General features: G+C 41.7%; 1 protein-coding gene across 4 annotated transcripts in view; it reads right to left on the reverse strand.

The window, feature by feature from the left end:
• Positions 1-355: 355 nt before the first annotated feature.
• SLC35D2 (solute carrier family 35 member D2) overlaps positions 356-23,148 on the reverse strand; it is a 252,160-nt gene continuing 229,367 nt past the window's right edge. The window contains exons 10-12 of one of the 4 annotated variants that reach the window (XM_033928295.1): positions 19,998-20,076; positions 8,196-8,278; positions 358-2,928 (exon numbers count right to left, since the gene is read on the reverse strand). In XM_033928295.1, the coding sequence (XP_033784186.1) occupies positions 2,757-2,928; positions 8,196-8,278; positions 19,998-20,076 (334 nt within the window). In that variant the 3' untranslated portion in view covers positions 358-2,756. Of the gene's footprint in view, positions 2,929-8,195; positions 8,279-19,997; positions 20,077-23,148 lie in introns of all 4 variants that reach the window. The other 3 variants (XM_033928314.1, XM_033928305.1, XM_033928325.1) reach the window with 3 other exon arrangements.

Consider the following 23,148-nt stretch of genomic DNA (forward strand, 5'->3'; position numbering starts at 1 on the left):
TCAAGTACTTTAGCAAGAATGTGAGCCTTTGGGACAGTCAGGGAACTCTAAGTACTTTCTCTTCATCTTAATTAATCTTACTTATTGCATTTCTTCTGTTTATACTGTAAACTAGAGAATGACACGGTGACAAAATTCATCACCGTTCCCGTCCCCACGGATAACCGCGGGAAACCAACTTCATGTCATTCTTTAAGGAGAGAGGAAAGAATCAGAGTATAATTGGGCACAACCACTGACCCGCAAGCTTTGCTTTGAAGAATGCTGGTGTAGAAGGACCGAGGTTGAAATAAACACTAGAAAATGACATGGGATTATTTCCCGCGGTTATCCGCGGGGACGGGGACGGTGATGAATTTTGTCACCGTGTCATTCTCTACTGTAAACCGCTTAGAACCTCACAGTACAGCGGTATATAAGAAATAAAATTATTATTATTATTCTAAACTATGAACGAAATTGAAGTAATTTATAGCACAAAGGCACTTTTATATAGCACTTTGAAGCACCTTGAAGCACCAGTGCACTTTAAAAGTTTTGCACATTTCTCTCTGTCAGTTCTGAGTGTTGAAATGACCTGTGTGGTCTTTTCATGATAGTCCCAACCATGCAATACTAATGAATTGAGAAGGTTTTTAAGAAGTATAGATTTATTAATTTAAATATGAAGGAATTAAGTGAAATGAACATTGAACATTAAATAAATATTGAACATTTAAAAGAAGTTTAGAAAAAGGAGATTTAGTTAGGAGATATAATATAAACTTTTTATGAATTAATAATAAAGTAATTAATATTAAATGTTTTTAGTTATGGTAGGGAGGAGGGGTTCATGCCAATGATGTAAATAGCGTGACCAGTCAGACTCCATGCCTGCCTTGGTCCCTGTGGTTTCCCTAGTGTCCACCAGGGGAGCCAGAAAGAAGCCAGACCTAAGACCAAGCAGAGTAACCTATTATCCAGGTCACCACTGGGGAAGCCAAAGAGAGGAGCAGCTAGGAGCTGATTCAGCTAGAACAGGGCGTGGCCTCCCCCTTGAAAAGCCAGCAGTGCTCAACAAACTGTTAGGCAAGTTAGGGAGGAAGCTTAGGGCCCTCCCTAATGAGGAGCTGCCTGGCTCAAGCAAGGGTAATGCCTGTGTGCCCATGGAAGTGGATGAAGATGGAACCACTCCAGAATTACAAGTAGCTGATGAGAAGGCTCCCATGGAGTTACAAGCTGAACTGCCTGCTGAGGAGTTGTGTGGAGCTTCAGAACCGATGGATGTAGGAGTGACAACCAGCTCTAGCTGAGCAATGACTGAGGTTTTTTTTCTACTTTTGTTGGCTGGGTTCTTTTCCTGCTCCCAGTCATTTTCAAGGACTTCCTGGACTGTGCATTTGTTTGTAAAGCTGAGTGTTGTGGGGAGAAGTTTGCTTCCATCTGGGTGGGAATTTTGAAAGCTGTTTTTGTGTGCTTTTGAAAAGCAAACTTGTGACACTCTGTGCCCAGCCCTGCTCCATTATAGGCTGGAGGCTTTATTTTGTGTTTGTGCTACAAATGTTTGAGGGAAAACCTATTCTCCAGGAACTGATTTTGGTACTCTGAACTCTGTTTACCTGAGCTCTGCTGGGTGCAGACTTGGGAAAAAGGAAGCTTTATTGTAAAGCAGCTCTATGAAAGGGTGTATCACAGGGAGAACTATTGCATTAGGAGTGGAAATCCTGAATGCTGCCAGAGTTTTCTTTATTGGGCTAAAATCAGTGGTCAAATCAGATGGCGATATGAAGTTAGGGACCCAGCCTTGAAAAAGCTCCATAGCGCGAAACATGTTGGCACAAGAAGTCCCTACACTGACCACAAGTCAAGATAAGTTGTTCTTGAATTAATTTAACTTATTGAATCACTAATATATTTAAACATTTATTTAAAAATGATATAAAGATTATAAGACTAAGTTATTACACTATAAAATTGATCCAGGGAAAATTCTGCACATCAAGCTTAGCGTGGTGATAAAGTTTGAACGTGGAGTGGTGCATCTGAGGATCAATATAATACTCATAGAAAAATGGATTCAGAAATTGGAATCTGTCTGAACTATTATTGTTCTGGATTGAATGTTATATTACTATTGAGTGCCTGTTATTGATAGTTTTCCTCTGGCCATTTTTGTTTTGGACATTTGCATGTTACGTTGGATTTTGAGCCATTCTGACTTTATTTTGATTAGTAAATTTTCTTTTTCGTTTGCCTTAAAACTTTGTGTTGGTGGTTTTTTGTATAGTTTCTTTAAATCCTGCAGGGTGACTCCTTTCTGAGTCACACACTAGAGGAATTTTGGACTGTGGCCACTGGAGGCACTGCAGAGTCCCGTGCTAAGGCTCTAGTGCTGGCTACAATAGGAGTAAGAGAAAATAATTTCTTTCTCTTGGAAGAAATCCCAGAATGGGAAAATTACTCCATAATCTGAGGCTTGTCCCTGTTTAATTAATAATTAACAATAAAATTAAAACCACAAACAGAGTCATTTTGACTTTTAGGAATGGCTCCTTTTTTGTATTTAAATATTAGTGCATGGCCATTAATACAAAAAATAGGGACTCAGCCATTTTATATTTGCGGTAAAAATGGCAGTGAATGGGAAAGACCCTGTGTAAGGACATGCTAAAACCATTTTTTGCTGCAGCTTAGTAATAGGAGCCCTATATTTCTGTTAATGGTTGAAATAAGACTGGTAACATTAGGGGACACATTTTCTTTTTTCTTATGCAATTTCATTCCTCATCAGATATGATTAGAGGCTTGGCTTCCTCAGATTCTGATAAACCATTGCATGTTTCATCTTGCTTGGAGTACTTCTCCTCATTATTAGAAATGTTCACAGGATCAAAATCACGAGGGTTTGACATCATTATTAAAATTGAATACGAAAGTCCACCAGACATGCTAAAGAAATGGAAATAAAAAGCACAGTCAACAGAATACAATTTCATTAAGACATATTTTTATAGGATTTATCCACAAGTTTTATCATCACTTTACCTAAGTCTTCAAGATCTAAAATGGAGTGGTCTACTGGCAATAAAATCACAGTTTTAAAAATCTATGGCCCCCTTTTACCAAGCCACGGGAGCAAGTACCGCGTGGCAAATGCTCAGACACCTATTCAAACCCTATGGGAATTAGAGCATTTAATGTATTGGCCCATGCTATTGGGTTTAGTAAAAGAGAGGGTATGTTCCACATAGGGCCCCTGTGTACTAAGGTGTGGTAAGATTTTGCAGTTACTACAAAATCAGTGGCATGTGAGCAGACCATCTCGGGCACCCCCCCCCCCCCCATTATGCAATGCTTGCACCCTCTTTTCCCCACCCTCTTTTAATCTTCACCAGCATAAGCAACTACTTTAGCCTGTTGCTTGTGCCGGCCTGGTGCCCTCTGAAATCACTACCGGATGAAGGGGACAGGAAGTGACATCAGAGGGAAAGCCAGCACTGGCACGAGCAGCATGCTGGAGAAGCTGCTCGTGCTGGTGAAAATTTAAAGTAAGAGGTGAGAAGGGAGGGTATGAGTGTGGGGTGCAGAAGGAGAAAGGGGTGGGCAAGGGCAGAAGGAGTAGGGGGTGGAGAAGAAGGCATGGGGGGGCACCACCACTCTGGGCGCATTCTATCCTCACTATACCACTGTACTATGTCAATAAAGAAAATTAACACATGGTATATACAAAATATCTAAATTAAGGGAATAATTTTATAACAGGCTGCCCAATATTCAGTACTATTTAACTGGCCAGGAATGGCTCCTGGGCAGTTAAATAGCACTTAGCCAGCTAATATTCATCTGAAATTTATAGGGCTGACTGGCTAAGTATAGTGGCCAAATTGGGCTTCTTAATTAGCTGGTCTGTTTTTGGCCACTATAAACTTAGCCAGCCAGCGCTTAATATTGATTTAGCCAGCTAAGTTTATAGTTGCTAAAAATAGACCGGATATTCAATGCCGGTCAGGGAAATGGCACAGCATTGAATATCTAGGTTCACTGCCCACTGCGGGAGTCAGCCTGGCTAATTCTCATGGTCTGAATATCAGGCCTAGAGTGCCTATGTTAATAGGGTAAGGAGGCACCTATTTTACAAAGACATATAGGCGTCATTAAGTCTTTATAAAGCATGAGCACCAGAAATTATACCAGGACTGAAGGCAAGAGCAGATGTAAATGCCAACACATGATGTGCCCTCACATATTACAAGTGATTCTGCCCTTGATCCTCCCAAACTCCTCCCAAGACCACGCTACTCTAACTTGCACTACATTACCTAATCATCGAATAGCTCATTTAAGTGTAAAAAACAGCACTTACCCCCTAATTCTATGTGGTGGGCCATTTTCAAAACGACATCTAAGTCCAACTTTGGTTGTTTCCCTCAAAACGTCCAAAGTCAGACACCCAGAAGCAGCCATTTTTGAAAGCTGAACCACTAGACGTCTAAAAAAATTTTTTTAAATCATCTACTTAGATGTCTTGGTCACCAGGACATCCAAGCTACCAAAACATCCAAAGTTATACCCCATTTTCGACCAAAACAAATCTAAGCTGGAAAAGTCCAAATGGTCTGCATTTGGATATAGGAGGGGTCAAACTTGTAATGGACAGATCACACAGACATGCCAATAGAGTAGTGGGGCACCTTACAAGGCACTGCTGTAAATCTCACATAAAGGGTGCCACATGTATATCTCACCATAACCCCCTTATAATGCAGGGAATGCCCCCAATACCTAAGAGGGTCATTTCATAAATAATGCACACTTTTTTTTTTTTTTATTTGCATGTTTGTTTGTTTTTCAAGTATTTTTATTTGTTTATTACAATCCTTCAATATAGTCTCCCTGTTTTGCAATGACCGAATCCCAACGTCCGGGAAGCTTCATTATTTCATCCAAGACACCGTTTTTGTTCAGTTGCCGAATGCCTTGGGTAACGGCGGAAGAAAGCTCTTCCAGAGGTGCAAAGTGATGTCCACGCATAGGTTGTTTCAACTTTGGAAAAAGGTAGAAGTCTGGACTCATGTCTGGACTGTAGGGAGCATGAGGTAACACCTCCCAGCTGTTTTTGCATAGTTTTTCAATGACGACATTCTCTATGTGTGGGCGAGCGTTGTCGTGAAGAATGAGTTGCCCAGCCAAAAGCAACTGAGGTCGGGTTTTGTGCATTTTTCTGCACATTTTTGCAAAAAATCACAATAATACACTGCAGTGACACTTCTTCCATATGGAACTTTGTCTGTGATGATGATGCCCTCATGATCATATGCAAAAATCATCATTTGTTTGACTTTTGACTGAGCTCATCAAAATTTTTTTGGTCATGGGAAAAATGGAGCTCTCCACTCATTGGACTGTAATTTCAGCTCTAGCTCAAAGTCTCTGACTCACGTTTCATCAATAGCAACAATACAATTCAAGAATGCCTGATCTTCAACATCGAATCTTTGTTTAAGCACGGTTGCATTGTCCAAGCATCTCTGCTACTGTTCAGCAGTCAAGATGTGGGGAACCCATCACGCAGAAATTTTTCTCTTTTTTTTTAAATCATTTGTCAGAATTCGGTATACTGATATCAGTGGAATCCCTGTGGTTTCAGAAAGTTACTTACATGTCACATGATGATCTTGTTCAAGAGCATCAGGCACGAGTTTCACACATCGTTCATCTGTTGTTGATTCAGGAAGGCCTTCCTGGTCTTCAATCATCATCTATTCTCACACAACCACTCCGAAAATGAGTTGCCACAGAGAAACTGTACTATGGTCTACTGTTAATTTACCACAAACTTCACGTAATGCACTGTGGATTTTTGTTGGGTTTTTGCCACGTAGCGTTTCAATCTTAATGTAAGACCTCTGATCGTCAACAGACACAGACACCTGCAGCCTTCATTTCGCACACTTGTCACAGCCACACTATGTACACTATAGAGCTCTTAAGCACACGTCCTGCTGCTTCAAGCACTGAAGTGAAAGTGGAACAAGGTTCACTGCAATTGCATCATCCACTCCCCAATGTTGCCAACCTGTGCATTATTTATGAAATGATCCTAGTACTATACCCACCTGTCTACTACCATAATAGCCCTTATGGTTGCAGGTGGCACCTATATGGCAGTATAGTAGGGTTTGGTGGGTTTTGGTGGCCTCACACTTTCCACCATAAATGTACTGGTTAGAGTGGCTTATGGGTCTGAGTCCTCCTCTCTATGGTTCACTAGCCCACTCACAAGGCTACGTAAGATACCTGTGTGCTACTCCTACATGAGATGCTGCTGTTCTAGAGACAGATCTGTACTTTCTCATTCTGATTTTTGTGGAGTGGGAGGGAGTCTATGACCACTGGGGGAGTGTAGGAGAGTCATAACTTAATCCCTCCAGTCATCTGGTCAGTTTGGGTACGTTTTGGGCACTTAGACACTTCTAAAAACAGACCTAGACGAAAACATCTAAGTTCTGTCTAGGATGTCCTGAAAAATGTTCGATTATAGGTGCAGGATGTCCAAGTCTAAGCCCGCCTATATCCTGCCCATAGCATGCCTCTCTACACATCCCTTTGAACTCTAGACGCACAGTGGGCCAAATATCCCGCTAAATGTCCAGAAAGACATATAGGCGCCAGAAAGACATATAGGCACTAAATGTCCACAGTGATGTCCCAGTGATTAGAATGTCCAAGTTCTAACTTAGATAGTGTTTTTAATATTTTAATATTTATTTTTATTTATTCAATTTTTCTATATCATTCTCCCAAGGGAGCTCAGAACGGTTTACATTAATTTATTCAGGTACTCAAGCATTTTTCCCTGTATGTCCCGGCAGGCTCACAATCTACCTAATGTACCTGGGGCAATGGGGGGGATTAAGTGTCTTTCCCTGGGTCACAAGGAGCAGCATGGGTTTGAACCCACAACCCCAGGGTGCTGAGGCTGTAGCTTTAACCACTGCACCACACACTCCCCCTATTATGTCCCTAATAGTACACCACAAGTTAAACACTAACTGAGTGTGTAACTTTAGGTGCTAAAATGGAAGTCAAGTGCCAAAACGGAGGTAAAATTGTAGTTTTATGCATAACTGTACTTAGGTGCGGATCTTTCCGGTGCCTAACTTTGGGCACAATTTATTAAACCCAGCCTTAAGTGCTTGCACCTAAGCATATACACAAGTATATGCCAGCTTCCATTAGTATTCTATGCCTACTTTCTTTTACAGAATATTCCCCCTTACTGACTCAGTACAGTCCTGATATGTTTGCAGGAACCAGAATGAAAATGAATGTCTATAAAGGATGCAGCAGGAGAAAAGTTTAGGCATAGATTATGCAGACTTAGATCTCTTTACTTCACCTCCTAATGGATGCTGAAAGAAACTTTAAATATTAGAGAAAAAGGTACTACATAAAATGTTAATTAAAACTGCTGTATATACTCAAATATAAGCTGACTCAAATATAAACCGAGGCAACCTTTTCTCCCCCAAAAAGGAGAAAAAAAGGTTGACTTTAATATAAACCATGGTGGGGAAAGTGTTTAATATTCAAGTGTCCTGCCCTGCCAGGTTCTGCACGCAGCCTACCCTCTTTCACCCAGCCCACCTTCCTCTCTGCCCTGCCAGGCTCTGCACCCAGCCCCCCTACCTCCCTACCCTGCCAGGCTCTGCACCCTGTCCTCCCTTCCTCCCTGCCCTGTATCCTGTCTCTTCTGCAAGAACTCATGGCAGCCAATCAGCTAGTGGCTCTGCATAGAGCAGGAGCACAGGAAAATCGCTCCTGTCCCAGCCCACTGTTGGACCACCAGGGAATTGAAAAGTATGAGGGGGAGGCTGGAGGGAGGTAAAAATTGTCACGGTTGGCTGGGACAGGAGGCAGGAGGACCTCCAGGTGTTACGGCAGGCCCGACGGAGGCCTGCAACAGGTCCGGGAGAGGGGCGCTGCCCCAAATGTAAGCCGAGACCCCCCATTTTTGGGTCTTTTTTGGCCCAAAAATCTCAACTTATATTCGAGCATATATGGCATACTAACAAGCTCTAGGTCATTAGAGAGGATATGAAATTGCTGCCATCATCGTCTCACTCAACTCCTTGTTTCATTCATTTGCATAGTTTGGGTGACACACTAAAATGCTCACATTTCTTAAATACAAATATGGCAAAAATGGAACGTACCATATATTCAGTCCAATAAAATTTAACCAAGAGAATGTATAATCTCCACCGATAAATATTCCAATATAAGCAATGCAGATATTCTGAAAAAAAGAACAGTTAAGCTTAAAAATAATGAAATTCCTTTTTTAAAACAAAAAAAAACGTTATATGTATTGAAAGAAATTTTTCAAAATTTCATTTCATTTAATTAGATTCCTTTTTTTTCCATCCATCTCAAATTATAAGTAGGCTACAACAAACACAATAAAAGGGGCAATTCTATAACCAGATGCCTTGAGGTAGACACTCCAATGTCAGCACTGAGGGCCAAGCCTATTACAGCACATGTACACCAAGATGTCATAGATATGGCAACACTGATGGTCCTAAGATTAGGCCCAAACGGTTATGCCAGGTCAGTGGCAGGCATAGATTTTCACTTAAGTATTCCATGTAGAGGGCCATTTTCAATATGATATCCAAATCCTAGTTTGGACATTTTGTGGGAAACAAGCAAAAATCTAGTACCAAACATGCCCATTTTCAAAACTACAAAAAGCCTATCTTGGGGTGTGTTTTTTGCAAATGGACATTGCTCAGAAGTGCATCTTTCTTTTTGAACCATTTTTGAAAAAAACACATTCAAAAGAAAAATACACAAAACAAATTTTTAGTAGACCTGCCACACAGACATCCCAGCAGAGCACTGGGGCACCCTAGGGTAGGGTTACCAGATGTCCGGGAAAATCCAGACATGTCCTCTTTTTAGAGGACTGTCTGGGTGCTCGGATGGACTTTCCAAAACCCGGTAGCTTATCCAGGTTTTGGAAAGCCCCGACCTCCTGGCCGCATTTGGAGGGCCTCTGAGCATGTGCGGATGACATCACACGCATCCGGGCTCGGAGACCCTCCAGACATGGCCCAGAAGTCGAAAAACAAGATGAGGCTTTGCAAGGGAGTGGGACTAGAAGCAGAATGCGGTAGGGCTAGAGGCGGGATTGGGCAGGGCTGGCGGTAGATTGGGACGTGGCTAGGGGCGGAACAGTGCTAAATTTGCCATTTATCCACTTTTTACTTCTTCTTATGGATAACCAATAATGCTATCGCTATAAGGGAGTTCAGACCTCCACCCAAGCAATATAACTCACGGTGGTGTTCTTTATAAGTCCCAGTATAGCATTATTTTAACATATGTAACTTTTCTTCTTAATTTATATTCCTTTTTTCTTAATTTATAATCAATAAGTTAATAACTTAGCTTTTTAGCAAGTTAGTCCCCTTTCTGACGCGTTTCGCATGAGTTTATCAAGGTCGGGGGAGCTTAAAGTTATCTTTGCCTATTTTAATCTGCCGCTGGTGTTCAACAGGGGCAAAACAGGGCAGGACCATGTGTCCGGGTTTCTCTGGACAAAAATCTGATAACCCTATCCTAGCGGGTACTGCAGTGAACTCCACATAAAATGTCCCAAAAGCACAGTCTCACCTTAAACCCCTTATATTGTATGATGTGCCCTCCAAAACCCACCCAAAAACTACTGGACCCAACTGTACACAACACCAACAGCCCATATGCTTGCAGGTGGCACCTATATGTAGGTACAGCGGGATTATGGTGGATTTTGGAAGGCTCATATAATCCACCATAAGTGTGGTATTTAGAGTGGGATATGGGCATGGGTCCACCCACTAGGCTACTCCAGGAACCTGCCTGCTTTTCTACTAGAACTGGTCATGACATCTGAACCTATCATACAGACAGGCATGTACTAAAATGCTCACGTCTCTTAAATACAAATATGGCAAAAATGGAACGGTTGCATTCACATCTGAAGGGTGGGAGGGGGGTCAGTGACCACTGGGGAAGTGTGAGGGGTCATGATTAAATCACTCCATTGGTCATCTGGTCAGTTTAGACACCTGCACCCTGAGGTGGTGGGTTCAAACCCTGCACTGCTCCCTGTGATCCTGGGCAAGTCACTTAATCCTCCACTGCCCCAGGAACATTAGAAAGATTGTGAGCCTATCAGGATAGATAGGGAAAATGCTTGAAGTACCTGTATGTAAACCGCTTTGAGTGTGGCGGTATATAAGTCCCAATCCTATTTGTTGCAAAAACAGGTCTAGCCCCAAACATTCAAACTGTGCCCTGGACAGTTTCTAAAATGTTGAATTATTGCAGTAAAATGTCTAAATCATAAGCCCACCCTAGTCCATCCAAACCATGCCCCTAAAATGCCCCCTTGAGAGTTAGATGCACTGCAGACAAGCACCATAGAAATCTGTCTAGAAAATAGTTTTTGAAAATAGTGAATTAGAAGGGTTTAGCGAGAAAAACATCCATCTGCTCATTTATGCCACATTTGGGACTTTTTTTTTTTAAGAATGATCCCCATACCATTCTATAAATTACATGCATAATTTATCTTGGCACTTATGCAAGTACAGGGCACATAACTGCATGTGCACAATTATAGACTTGCCCTTTTCAGATCAATTTTCAAATGTGCTTATACATTCACCAGCAGCCAATAAATTTAGAAGCTTACTATCCATATGTTTTCAAACACTATAGAATTTACTGTAGTTTAGAATCGTGGATCTCAATCCTGGCCTCGCGACACTCTTCTGCTAGTCAGGCTTTCAGGATATCCACAATGAATTTGCATTATCTTCATTGTAAGCAAATCTATCTCATGCGCATTTATTGTGGTTGTCCTTGAAACCTGGCTGGCTTGATGTGTCTGGAGGACTGGGTTGAGAACCTTTGATTTAGAAACAAATCCATGTGTAAATACCAATATTTTCATATGTATATTTATTTCTTAACATACTCTTGATACCCCAACCATGATCACCCATGTCTCCAAAATGAAAAAAATTCTGTAAAAACTAATCAGACTGAGTGGCTAGCAAGTGGTCATGCTGTAAGGGCTAGATTCACTTACCCCCGATTCCGTGTCCAATATGTGCCCGATTGCATGCAGGCAGACAAATTCACAAAAGGCCTGCATTCAAATGGGGACGATTGCTAGAGAGCGATTCCGACGCATGCGCAGACCATCTGTAGATGTCTGTCAATGCCATAATTTTTTTTTTTTTTTAGTTTTACTAACCCAGCGAGCCCATGGTTTTAACCCGCTTTAAGCCCACGGGTTAAAACCACAGGTTCGCAGGGCAGGAAAGGGCAGGAGAGTCGGGGCAGGAGAGATTCAAGGTGGCAGGCAGGAGAGATTTTTTTTTAAATTTATTTATTGATTTTCATTTAAGTACATAATTGTGCTTAACAGGAAATATACAGAAATTACTACATCCAGTTAACTATTGGATTTGGAAATTATAATTCAAGCCAAAGCTGGCTTAAGAAACAATTTACCTTAATACATAATCCTCAAATAAAGGAGAAAAGAGACAAGAAATAAATTTTTCCAGGAAATAAAACAACTTATAGAATTGTCTGCAAGGCTCCCTATTCAAGGGGTGTTGGGAGTTTCTGGAAGCTCAGCACCATAAGAAACCAAGGCAGCTTTTGGACTCCCTGGAGGGTAATCCTAGGAAAATGACCTCATACCAGAGTAGATTTAAAACCTGTTCATGGGCAGCAAATTGGTCTTTTGGTTCATCTCCTACCAATTGACCAGTGCATATGGACTACTAGATCTGAATCCATCCAACAAGGAGGATTCTATAACATCAGAAAATCTTTATCACTGGGAAATATTGTATATGGTGTGGTCTGTTGCTAAAGAAACCTTTCATTGTTCAGAAGAGTGCCTCTTCTTATTCATTGGAAGAAGTAAAATTGGAGTTTGGACTTTAAAAACCTGTTGTGTGTCAGCATAGCTATTGCTAGCAATCAGCATTTTTGGTTGCCCTAACCAATGTCAGCAAAGGCCTATGGGAAATTATATCAATCTGACTCTGGGATGTTGATGCAGATAGACCCTAAGTGCTCCTGCAGAATTCACATACAGAAAGCATCCAGGCAGACTGTTTCAAACAGCCCTAATTAAATCATGCTTAAAAGGTAACAAACACATTATTTGTAGGAGGGAGAGGAGTGTCTGGTAATTACTTGCTGTGGGACTCTAGCTCGTAAGTTGGTCCCAGCACTGATCCTAACAAATAAAAATAACTTCGGCCCTTATTTATGTAGGGACACCGAACATTAGGCGGCAGTAGGCATCCTACTTTCATCTAACTTAATTGCTTTGGCCAAGTACTAGTGACCTGGATTGGCCACCATGAGAACAGGCTACTGGGCTTGATGGACCATTGGTCTGACCCAGTAAGGCTATTCTTATGTTCTTATGTTTAATTGGTGATAGATTGCGTGGTAATTGACCGTGTCATTTAAAACCAATTAAAAACTAATTTTAAAAAAATGTAGATGCCAGTAGAAGCCTTCAGAACAGGTCGCTGATGTCTGTTCCACAGAGATGCCTGCCAGTGCCTACAATCAAAGTGGGTATGGTTTGCACCAGACGCGACCATAGACACTGGTAGGAGCCCCTGTGAATCAATTATCATTTAAAGTAGGCGCCAGAAATGTAGGCCTACTTTACACATGACCAAGATTCTGCAACCGGCGCTGGTACATGTGACTGGTGTCGGTTTGGAGGCACCGGCCGATACCGCCACTGGTTGCAGAATCTGGCCCTTTGTATGTCCTTCCCAGCAACCAGATAAAATAAAGAGATTACACTAAACTAAATGAAAATTCCCATAAACAATTCAAAAAACTAAGCAAAATGAAACATAGAAACATGATGGCAGATAAAGGCCAAATGGCCCATCTAATCTGCACATCCACAGTAACCATTATCTCTTTCTCTCTCAGAGATCCCACGTGCCTATCCCAGGCCCTTTTGATTCAGACAGTCTCTGTCTCCACCACCTCTTCTGGGAGACTGTTCCCTTTATCTACCACCCTTTCTGAAAAAAGTATTTCCTTAGATTACTCCAGAGCCAATCGCCTCTTAACTTCATCCTATGCCCTCTCATTTCAGAATTTCCTTTCAAATTAATGAGACTAGACTCATGCGCATGTACATTATGTAGGTATTTAAATGTTTCTCAAGAATCCAAGTTGCAATAACAAAATAAAATAAAAATACAATCAGCAAAAAATTATTAGCCTAGTGGTGGAGATACCCCATGAAAGTGAATTTATAATAGGTGGAGAAAAAGCCTCAACTTATCAACAATATACGGACAGCAACCCAATGAGTTCTTAAGCCAGTCCTGCTCTGTATCATAGGCAAAAAAACTCCACACATTTCAAAATGTAACTTTTCAAAACGGGACCAAAGCCATCACTGTGCACAGGGAGCCAGAAAAAGAACAAAACAGTTCACTTATCTTCTGCTGATGGCAACAACAGCAGCCGAGTAGATCTTCCTGCTATAGCACTTCTCATGCTGACTCATTGGGTTGCCGTCCGTATATTGTTAAGTTGAGGCTTTTTCTCCACCTATTATAAATGCACTTTCATGGGGTATCTCCATCACTAGGCTAATAACAATTATTTGCTGATTGTATTTAAATGTTTCTATCATATCTCCCCTCTCGCGCTTCTCCTCCAAAATATACAGATTGAGATCTGCAAGTCTGTCCCCATATGCCTTATGACGAAGACCACACACCATTTTAGTAGCCTTCCTCTGGACTGACTCCATCCTTTTTATATCTTTTTGAAGGCGCAGCCTCCAGAATTGGACACAATATTCTAAATGAGGTCTCACCAAAGTCTTATACAGGGGCATCAATACCTCCTTTTTCCTAATGGCCATACCTTTCCCTATGCACCCTAGCATCCTGCTAGCTTTCGCCAATACCTTTTCAACCTGTTTGGCCACCTTAAGATCATCACATACAATCACAGCCAAGTCCCGCTCTTCTGTCATGCACATAAGCTTTTCACTCCCTAATCTGTACCATTCCCTCAGGTTTTTGCAACGCAAATATATGACCTTGCATTTCTTAGCATTAAGTTTTAGCTGCCAAATTTCAGACCATTCTTCAAGCTTCGCCAGGTCTTTTTTCATGTTATTCAAACTATCTATTACAGATTTTCATATCATCCGCAAAGAGGCAAATCTTACCCGACAACCCTTCAGTAATATCGTTTATAAATGTTAAAAAGAACAGACCCAAGAACAGAACCTTGAGGCACACCACTAGTAGTATCCCTTTCCTCAGAGCGATCTCCATTGATCATTACCCTCTGTCTCCATTGATCACTACCCTCTGTCACCTTCCACTCCACTACCCTCTGTCGTCTTCCACTCCTAGTTAGCTCTGAAATATATCTAAATGCACCAGTGTTATCTGCCATATTATCATCTATAATTTCTTTATAATGTCACTGGGGTACTAATAGTTAAATATTAGTGGAAGTCAGAAAAATATTAGAGTTCAAATAAAAGAACTGTCTTCTCATTCAAATTGGTAACCAAACTTCAGGATTGCAACCGTCACGTTTGAAAGTCACTCAGAGGTATAGAGTTCTTCAAGAAGAGAGTTGCGCCCTCTAGTGACGAACCAAAGTATATTTTTCAGTCGTTGCAACTTTATTAGTTCTGGTTACGCTCCAAGTTTGATTACAAAAGTAAATAAATAAATAAATGTCTTTACAGTCTTTCAAACACTTGTATGAAAATACTTTGTTTTTTCTTATCTTTACAAATCTTTTCAAATGAACATCGCTCTGTGAGAAAATTGAGAGCAGCTTGATAATTCAGTTTATAACAGGTTCGGGGTCTCTACGTGGCCCCGTTTCGATTCCTTCTTCAGGAGACCCTATTGTATGTAAATTGAAAAACCTTTTCAATGCTGATAGAATGCTTCAAGTTTGCGATGTGGTAACATCGTCAAAAGAACGCTGTCGGTGCTGTGAATTTAAACTGTCAGAGAAAACATAGCATCAGCATCATTTGAAAAGATTTGTAAAGATAAGAAAAAACAAAGTATTTTCATACAAGTGTTTGAAAGACTGTAAAGACATTTATTTATTTACTTTTGTAATCAAACTTGGAGCGTAACCAGAACTAATAAAGTTGCAACGACTGAAAAATATACTTTGGTTCATCACTAGAGGGCGCAACTCTCTTCTTGAAGAACTCTATACCTCTGAGTGACTTTCATATATTATCATCTATTACATGCTAACAATCTCCACATTAATTAAAAGGTATATTCTCTATTCGTTCCACTCCCTAAAATGGTGGCTGATTAATATGGCAAATAGCACACTCTTAACAGTAAACACACTGAATTAAATGTTGACATGACACCGTGCTGTTAAGCACATGCTAATTCCCATGTTAAACAGTTAACGCGGATTTGTAAACATGGTCTGAAAGATCCAATTAAAAACATAAGAACATAAGAAATGCCGCTGCTGGGTCAGACCAGTGGTCCATCGTGCCCAATAGTCCGCTCACATGGCGGCCCTTTTGGTCAAAGACCAGCGCCCTAACTGAGACTAGCCCTACCAGCGTATGTCCTTGTTCAGTAGGAACTTGTCTAACTTTGTCTTGAATCCCTGGAGGGTGTTTTCCCCTAGGACAGCCTCCGGTAGAGCGTTCCAGTTTTCCACCACTCTCTGGGTGAAGAAGAACTTCCTTACATTTGTATGGAATCTATCCCCTTTCAACTTTAAAGAGTGCCCTCTCGTTCTCCCTACCTTGGAGAGGGTGAACAAACTGTCCTTATTTTAGAAAGCAGCATACATGCAGATCCAGCAGCCCAACATGCAACATTTTTCAGCTGTCACTGAAAAGACAAAAGGTCAGTTCAAGTGAAAGCTCAGAGCAAAGAATTCCAGCACCTGAAACAGGCTACTATACAGGCCATAAATATGCAGCAATGCCTTCTGTGCAGGCAATGTCATAGTGAGGGTAGGAGGCGCTTGGGGTAGTGGCACCTCTTCCCACCCCCCACATCCTCCTCTCCACCCCCTTGCTCATTCCGCACTCCCCACGCCACACTCACGCCCTCCCTTCCCCAGGTTCCTCTTTAAATCTTCGTCAGAGCGAGCAGTTCCTCTGGCATGCTGCTCGCACCGGCATTGGCTTTCACTCTGATGTCACTTCCTGGCCCCACGACCGGAAGTGATTTCAGAGGGGAGTCAGGCCAGCATGAGCAGCAGATCAGAGAAGTTGCTCACGCTGGTGAAGATTTAAGAGGTATGGGGAGGGGAGGGCACGAGCCTGGCATGAGGGAAGGTGGTCGGACAAGTGCTGGCGCTTCCAAGATGGCACCGTGGAAGTTCACCCATCTGCCTCCCACCTTACTATGCCACTGTGTGCAGGCTGTGCCAAGAAAACAGCAAGCAAGCTCTGTAAAGCAGATTACAAGGTTCAATTGGGCTGATACGAACAGGACTGTGGATTCAGATTCGGAGTCAGATGCAATTTTGGGTGGAATCAGAGTCAGTCTTTAAGTACGTATGATTCCAGCTTCAAAATAAAAAAAACCTACATTATATATGATAAATGATTAATTTTATATATATATTTATCCTGGATCTAAAGCGATATTTAACAATACGTTAGATTCAAAACAAAAAAAATTTAAGCCTAATATCAGTAGGAGTCAGAGTCAGGCAGTAGAAGAGTCAGAGTAGAAGTTGAAGGTTTAATAATAATAATAATAATAATTTATTCTTGTATACCGCCACACCCAAGAAGTTCTAGGCGGTTCACATCCATTAATTAAGATCCGTGCAGACACACGGATTTACAAAATTTTGACAGAGTTACAGCAACAAAGAAAGGGAGCGTGGGAGCGCTTAACGGAGTTTTATCAAAAGTACAAGTAGCAATAAAGGAAGGGATGGAAGGTAAAGGAAAACAAGAGAGAGATCATGTAGGGGGAGGGTGGAGTAAAGGGAGCGGGGAGAGAGTGGGAAAGGGGGTAGTTGCAGGTGGAAGGGGGTTAAAGGGCCTGTTCTCGGAAAAGGTGCGTTTTGAGTAGTTTTCTGAAGCTAAGGTAGGTGGGGGCCTCGAGTACCATTTGGGCTAGACAGGAGTTCAGTTTAGCCGCCTGGTAAGCAAAGGTTTTGTCAAGGAATCTTTTGAGATGACATAATTTTAGGGAGGGGGAAGACGAACAGCTGAGTTCTACGGGATTTCTTGTTGGTGGGATTCAAAGTGAAATGCTGATTGAGGTAATTAGGTAAAAGGCCAAGAGCTGTTTTGTAGCAGAAGCAGGCGAATTTGAATAAGACTCTGGATTCGAAAGGCAGCCAATGTAGTTGATGGTAGAAAGGAGTGATGTGATCCCATTTGTTTAGGCCGAATATGAGGCGGACGGCAGTGTTCTGGATCAATTTTAGCCTCCTGGTGGTTTTCTTCGTGGCGTTCAAGTAAATGATATTGCAATAGTCCAGTACGCTGAGAACGGAGGACTGTACCAATAGTCGGAATGAGGCGTCGTCGAAGTATTTTTTTATGGTGCGCAGTTTCCAGAGTACCGAGAAGCATTTCTTGACAGTAAGATTGGTGTGATTTTCTAGAGAAAGATGTTTGTCTAGAGTGACTCCCAGTATTTTTACTGTTTGTTCGAGGGGGAAAACCAGTCCTTTCACATGGATTGAGGTGTCTTTGATTTTGTCATTGGGTATGGCTAGGAAGAATTTTGTTTTGTCTGGGTTTAGTTTTAGTCTGTAGGAAAGCATCCAGAGTTCTATCTGATTAAGTATGCTTGTAATGTGAGTGAGTAGTTCTGGGGAGAAGCTGGTAAGTGGGATGGCTATTGTGATGTCATCTGCATAGATGAAGAATTTGAGCTTGAGATTATGAAGGAGGTTGCCCAAGGAGGCGAGGTAGATATTTAAATAGGATGGGGGACAGGGGGGAGCCCTGCGGTACACCGCAGGCATTATCCCAGCTATATGATGAAGAGTCGTTTTTGAATACCCTGTAGGATCTGTTTCGTAGGAACCCGTGAAACCAGTTGAGGACCTGGTCGGAGATGTCAATGTGTGTCAGGCATTCTAGGAGAATGTTGTGGTCGACTAGGTCAAACGCACTACTTAGGTCGAATTGAAGGATCAAGGCGCTGGAGCCCTGGCTGAAGAGTGTGTGCAAGTGGTCAAGTAAGGCTGCTATAATGGTTTCGGTGCTGTGGTCTGCGCGAAAGCCCGATTGATTGTCGCTAAGTATGTTAAATTTATCCAGATATGCTGTAAGTTCATCTTTTACCACCCCTTCTGCTATTTTGGTGAATAGAGGGATGCTAGCGATTGGTCTGTAATTAGATGGGGCGTTTGGGGGTTCTTTCGCGTTTTTTATGATTGGGGTTAACATAATATGGCCTTGCTCTGGAGGGAAGTTTCCTGAGGAGAGTAGGAAGTTAACCCAGGTAAGCATGTTGGCTTTGAAATGGATCGGAGCAGTTTTCATGATGTTTGGGGGGCAGGTGTCCAGTTTGCAGAAGGAGTTAGAATATTTATTGTAGAATTTGTTGAAGGTTTTCCAGTCGAGTGTTGTGAATTGGTTCCAGTTTAGATCTGCTCTGGACCCTTGGTCTGGTTTGTATGTGTCGGTGTCTGGGAGAATGGGAAAGAGCTCAAGGGGGTTGGACGAGATAGGTAAGGTAGATCTTAGTTTTTGGATCTTGGAGGTGAAGAAGTCGGCTATGGTGTTTGCGGTTAATGTGGATTCTTCATGGTTGTTAGTGAGTGTCTTGATGTTGTATAACATCGAGGTTTGGTGTACCGACTCCACAGTCCTGGATGCAGAAACAGAAATGACTGCAAACAAACACATAAGATCATGAAGTGTTTAAAAAATAACTTTATACTGAATGTGAAGGCCCTAACATTAAAAATAAGACTAAATCTATTTTTTTTTCTGATTTAAATTTCCATGGCAGTGTGAAACCAGGAAACTAAGACATCAAACTATTTTCCTTGGTCAGGGAATAAAGCTGCCTGATCTTCACCTCTGGATAAAGTTGCCAATGGTTTCTTTTTAGTAGCACACAGAGACAGCAGGGGTAGGTAAACATGACTTTACATTGTTTTTACAGTTAAGAGAGTGAAAAACAGAGCGTTTTCTTCGGTCAGGTCTTTACTGATGGAGAACAAAGCATCTCTTTTTCCTTGTTAGAGATTAAAGAATGCAAATTCTTACTTTGTAATATTTTGGATCCTTTGCTTCTTTGTTCCCTGCAACTAGAAACATGCTGCCTGGTTCTCATTGCTGTGTGCCCCACTACTCTTCCTGTTTGAAAACTGACTTGGGAAAAAATATGAGCACAGATTTGCACCTGTTATTTGTACAAGTCCGTTTCCCATGTACATTTATGCTCTCAGTTTAGGAAATACAAAAGTATACAAGTAAGTGTATGCTCCACCCCCCCACCCCCACTCCTACCCGCAGGAACACTTCCCCAATATAGTGTTCAATTATATGTTGTGTTGCATAGTGGTCAGAGCTACAGCATCAGCACCCTGAGGTTGTGGGATCAAACCCCCCACTGTTCTTTGTGGCCCTGGGCAAGTCACTTAAATTCTTCACTGCCCCAGGTACATTAGATAAGATTGTGAGTCTACCGAGACACATAGGGAAAATGCTTGAGTACCTGATTTCTAATCCATTCCGAGCTCCTTTGGGAGCACAGGCTAAAAAAAAATCAAATCAATAAATCTCCAAAAAACCAATTTTACATATAAAACCTGCCTTTGAAAATTGCCTTAAAATTATGACTTGCATTTTCTCTTACTCTCTGGGGTACATATTTAGAGGACATAGCAGGAAACTTGGTAATGAGCATGCCTTTATTTGTTTGGCATTGTTCTTCATGCATTCTTACCTTGATTGCACCAGACACCATTGTTGTAAGTGGTGAATTATAGTAACAGCACAGAACCACAGAATACAATAAGATGAACCTAAAGGCAATAAATCAGAAGCAAATACATTATATTTTATAACATTATGTTAATAATAATCATTATTCATATAGTAGGACCAGTGTGTACTAAAGAATTAGATTAGGGCAAGTGCTGAAGGCAGTATCTTTGGATTTACATAAGAAGATAAGAATAGTCATACTGGGTCAGACCAATGGTCCATCTAGCCCAGTATCCTGTTTCCAATAGAGGCTAATCCAGGTCATAAGTACCTGGCAGAAACCCAAATAGTAGCAACATTCCATGCTACCAATCCCAGGGCAAGCAGTGGCTTCCCCCATATCTGTCTCAATAGCGAACTATGAACTTTTCCTCCAGTAACTTGTCCAATCCTTTTTTAAAAATAGACACATTAACCACTGTTACCATTTGTTTAACTAATTGTTGAGTGAATAAATATTTCCTCCTATTATCATACTGACATACAAGTACACTGACTCTACAGCCCCTCAATATCTCTCCATGCTTCTCTCCCCCTATGCTCCCCCCCCACACAAATTCTATTCATTGAGCAAGTCCTTCCTATCATACCTTTCTCCTCCACTGCCACCTCCAGACTCCATCCTGCTATGCCGTATGCATAGAACAAATTGAATGAGTCATTGCATCAGGCGCCATCTTTGGCAGTATTCAAATCCAAGCTAAAGGCCCACTTTTTCGATGCTACTTTCAACTCCTAATTCCCACTCAGCATAGAATTACCTATGTCCATCCTATCATTCTCTCTGCAAGAAACTCCCCAACCCTAAATGTCCTTTTTGTCTGATCAAATTGGATTGTAAGGTCTTCTGAGTAGGGACAGTCTACATGTTAAAATGTACAGCACTCGTATGCCTTTCAGCACTATAGAAATGACAAATAGTAGTAGCAGTAATAGTAATACATACTTTGATTGTAGGCAATTTAAATTTTTTAACCCTAAACTGCTGGAGGTTTTTCTAAACAAGATGTTAAAGTTATTGTGTAATCCGATATATTCTCTGTTTTTCACTAGTTCAAGAGGGTGTTTGGGGACAATCCCTTAATGTTTAATTTCCATTAGATATTTTTCCTTATACTTGGATCTAATCACCTAAAAGTTGTGGATGATCATCACGTTTCCTTTTCCTCCTATAAAGTTTATTTGATATTTTTTTTATTTAGTTTCTAAGATTACTATGAGGCTCATTTTCAAAACACAAAGATGTCTAAAAAAACGGCATAAACCGGTATTTGAACATTTTTCTCACCAAAACATCCAAGTGCCGATTTTCGAAACAGACTTTCTGGACATCTTGCTAGGCTTCTTGTCTGCTGAATGTCCAAAGTTCATAGGGGCATGTTGGAGGCATGTTATGGGCGGGCTTAGCACTTGGACGTCTTACGGTGATAATTGAACCTTTCCCATCAGTTGTTGTCATAGCCTGAGTAGCATCAGGGATAGCCACTGTTAAGCTCCTACCCTTTCTCCGCTGTAAAATGTTTCTTATTTCATTTGAAGGGTGCATGGTATTTGTTTTGAAGGGTCTCACACCGAAATTGTGGTTTCCATACAGTCTTCCCAACCACACATGCTGCAAAAAGTGATTACTTGAAAAGGTCAATGTCCTCACTTGTTTCTGGCCCAGAAAGCCAGAGGCCTGCTCAGTACTGTGCTTAGGGTCCCTCCCCCAGGATTCCACATCAAGCCCTCCCCAGCCCTTCAGTTCATTACAAAGTCACATCCTTCTCCCCATCCTACCATCCACTGCTCTGATATGTCCCATGATACATCACCCCTCTCCAGTCATTGAGTTCATTACAAAGTCACATCCTTCTCCCCTCCATCATGTCCTGAACGACTACCTTACATCTCCCCTTCATCCTTCACCCAAATAGCTCCCACATGTCCTCCCATCTATTACTGCTGACTTGTCTGCATTCTATGTTTAAATGATTTTTATTATTCCAGCAGTAAGAAGCAAATACAAACAGTAGTACCATTCAGGAAATAACATTTTCAACAATATAATCATTCCCCTCCCATCCCCCCATCCCCTCCCCTCGCCAAGAATCCATGGCCAGTCCAACAGCTGAGAGTGGGAATAAAATCTTAAAGATTCAAAAGTCTACTGCGAGCACGCGGTGTGAGGTCCTGCCAGAAGTGCTCCCACACCTGACAAAATTTGCGACCCAAGCCAAGAGTCAAGTCTCCCACCATGCATCTCTGCAGTGTTGCGTGCACTATCATTAGGGATCTCCATTGTGCATATGACGGGGGATCATGGGAGAGCCAGTTGGTGAGGATGGCTTTTTTTCCCATCAAAAGGGCTCTGGAGATAAATGCTGACATTTCCCTGGGTTTGGGTGAGGCTATATTATAAAATCCAAATAACGCCCTCGGTTGCGGAAGCCATCGCCTTCCCCAAAGCGATGTGGTATATAGGCCAAGATGTCTCCAAAACTGTTGGATTGCGGGGCAGGCCCAAAACATGTGACTCAAAGATGCGTGAGCCTGATTGCATTTCGGGCAAGAATGCGACGCAGTAATCCCCATCCGGGCTGCACGTTCCGGTGGAATGTAAAGTCTAAGAACAATTTTCAATTGCATTTCCCAGTGAGTAATATTGGGTGACATCTTCTGAATGTTCTTCAGGACCCGTTGTAACTGTTGAGAAGTCAACTGGCAATGCAAGTCCTCAGCCCACACTGTCGCTAATTTGTCTGCATTCTATATAATCACAGAGGTAAACACTGCACAATGTGTGTCCTCATCCAAGCCTACTGCCTAGTGTTATCCCTCCCATATGCCATATTGTAATGTATCATTTTCCACTGCAATTGTCCCTTCAAACATGCAGCGGTTAAGCTGCTTCTCCAAAAACCCATTGCTGGACCCCTCCTGCCCATCCAAGTATTGCCCTGCCTCCCTTCTTCTATTCCTAGCCAAGATACCCCAGTGTGCTGATGACTCACAACTCTATCTCTCTACACCAGAAATTTCACATAAAGTCCAAGAAAAAGTCTTTACTTGTTTGGTTGACATTGCTGGCTGGATGTCCTGCCGTCATCTCAAACTAAATAAGTTCAAGA

Source organism: Geotrypetes seraphini, chromosome 1 (assembly GCF_902459505.1).
Source record: "Geotrypetes seraphini chromosome 1, aGeoSer1.1, whole genome shotgun sequence".
In the NCBI taxonomy this organism is placed as follows: domain Eukaryota; kingdom Metazoa; phylum Chordata; class Amphibia; order Gymnophiona; family Dermophiidae; genus Geotrypetes; species Geotrypetes seraphini.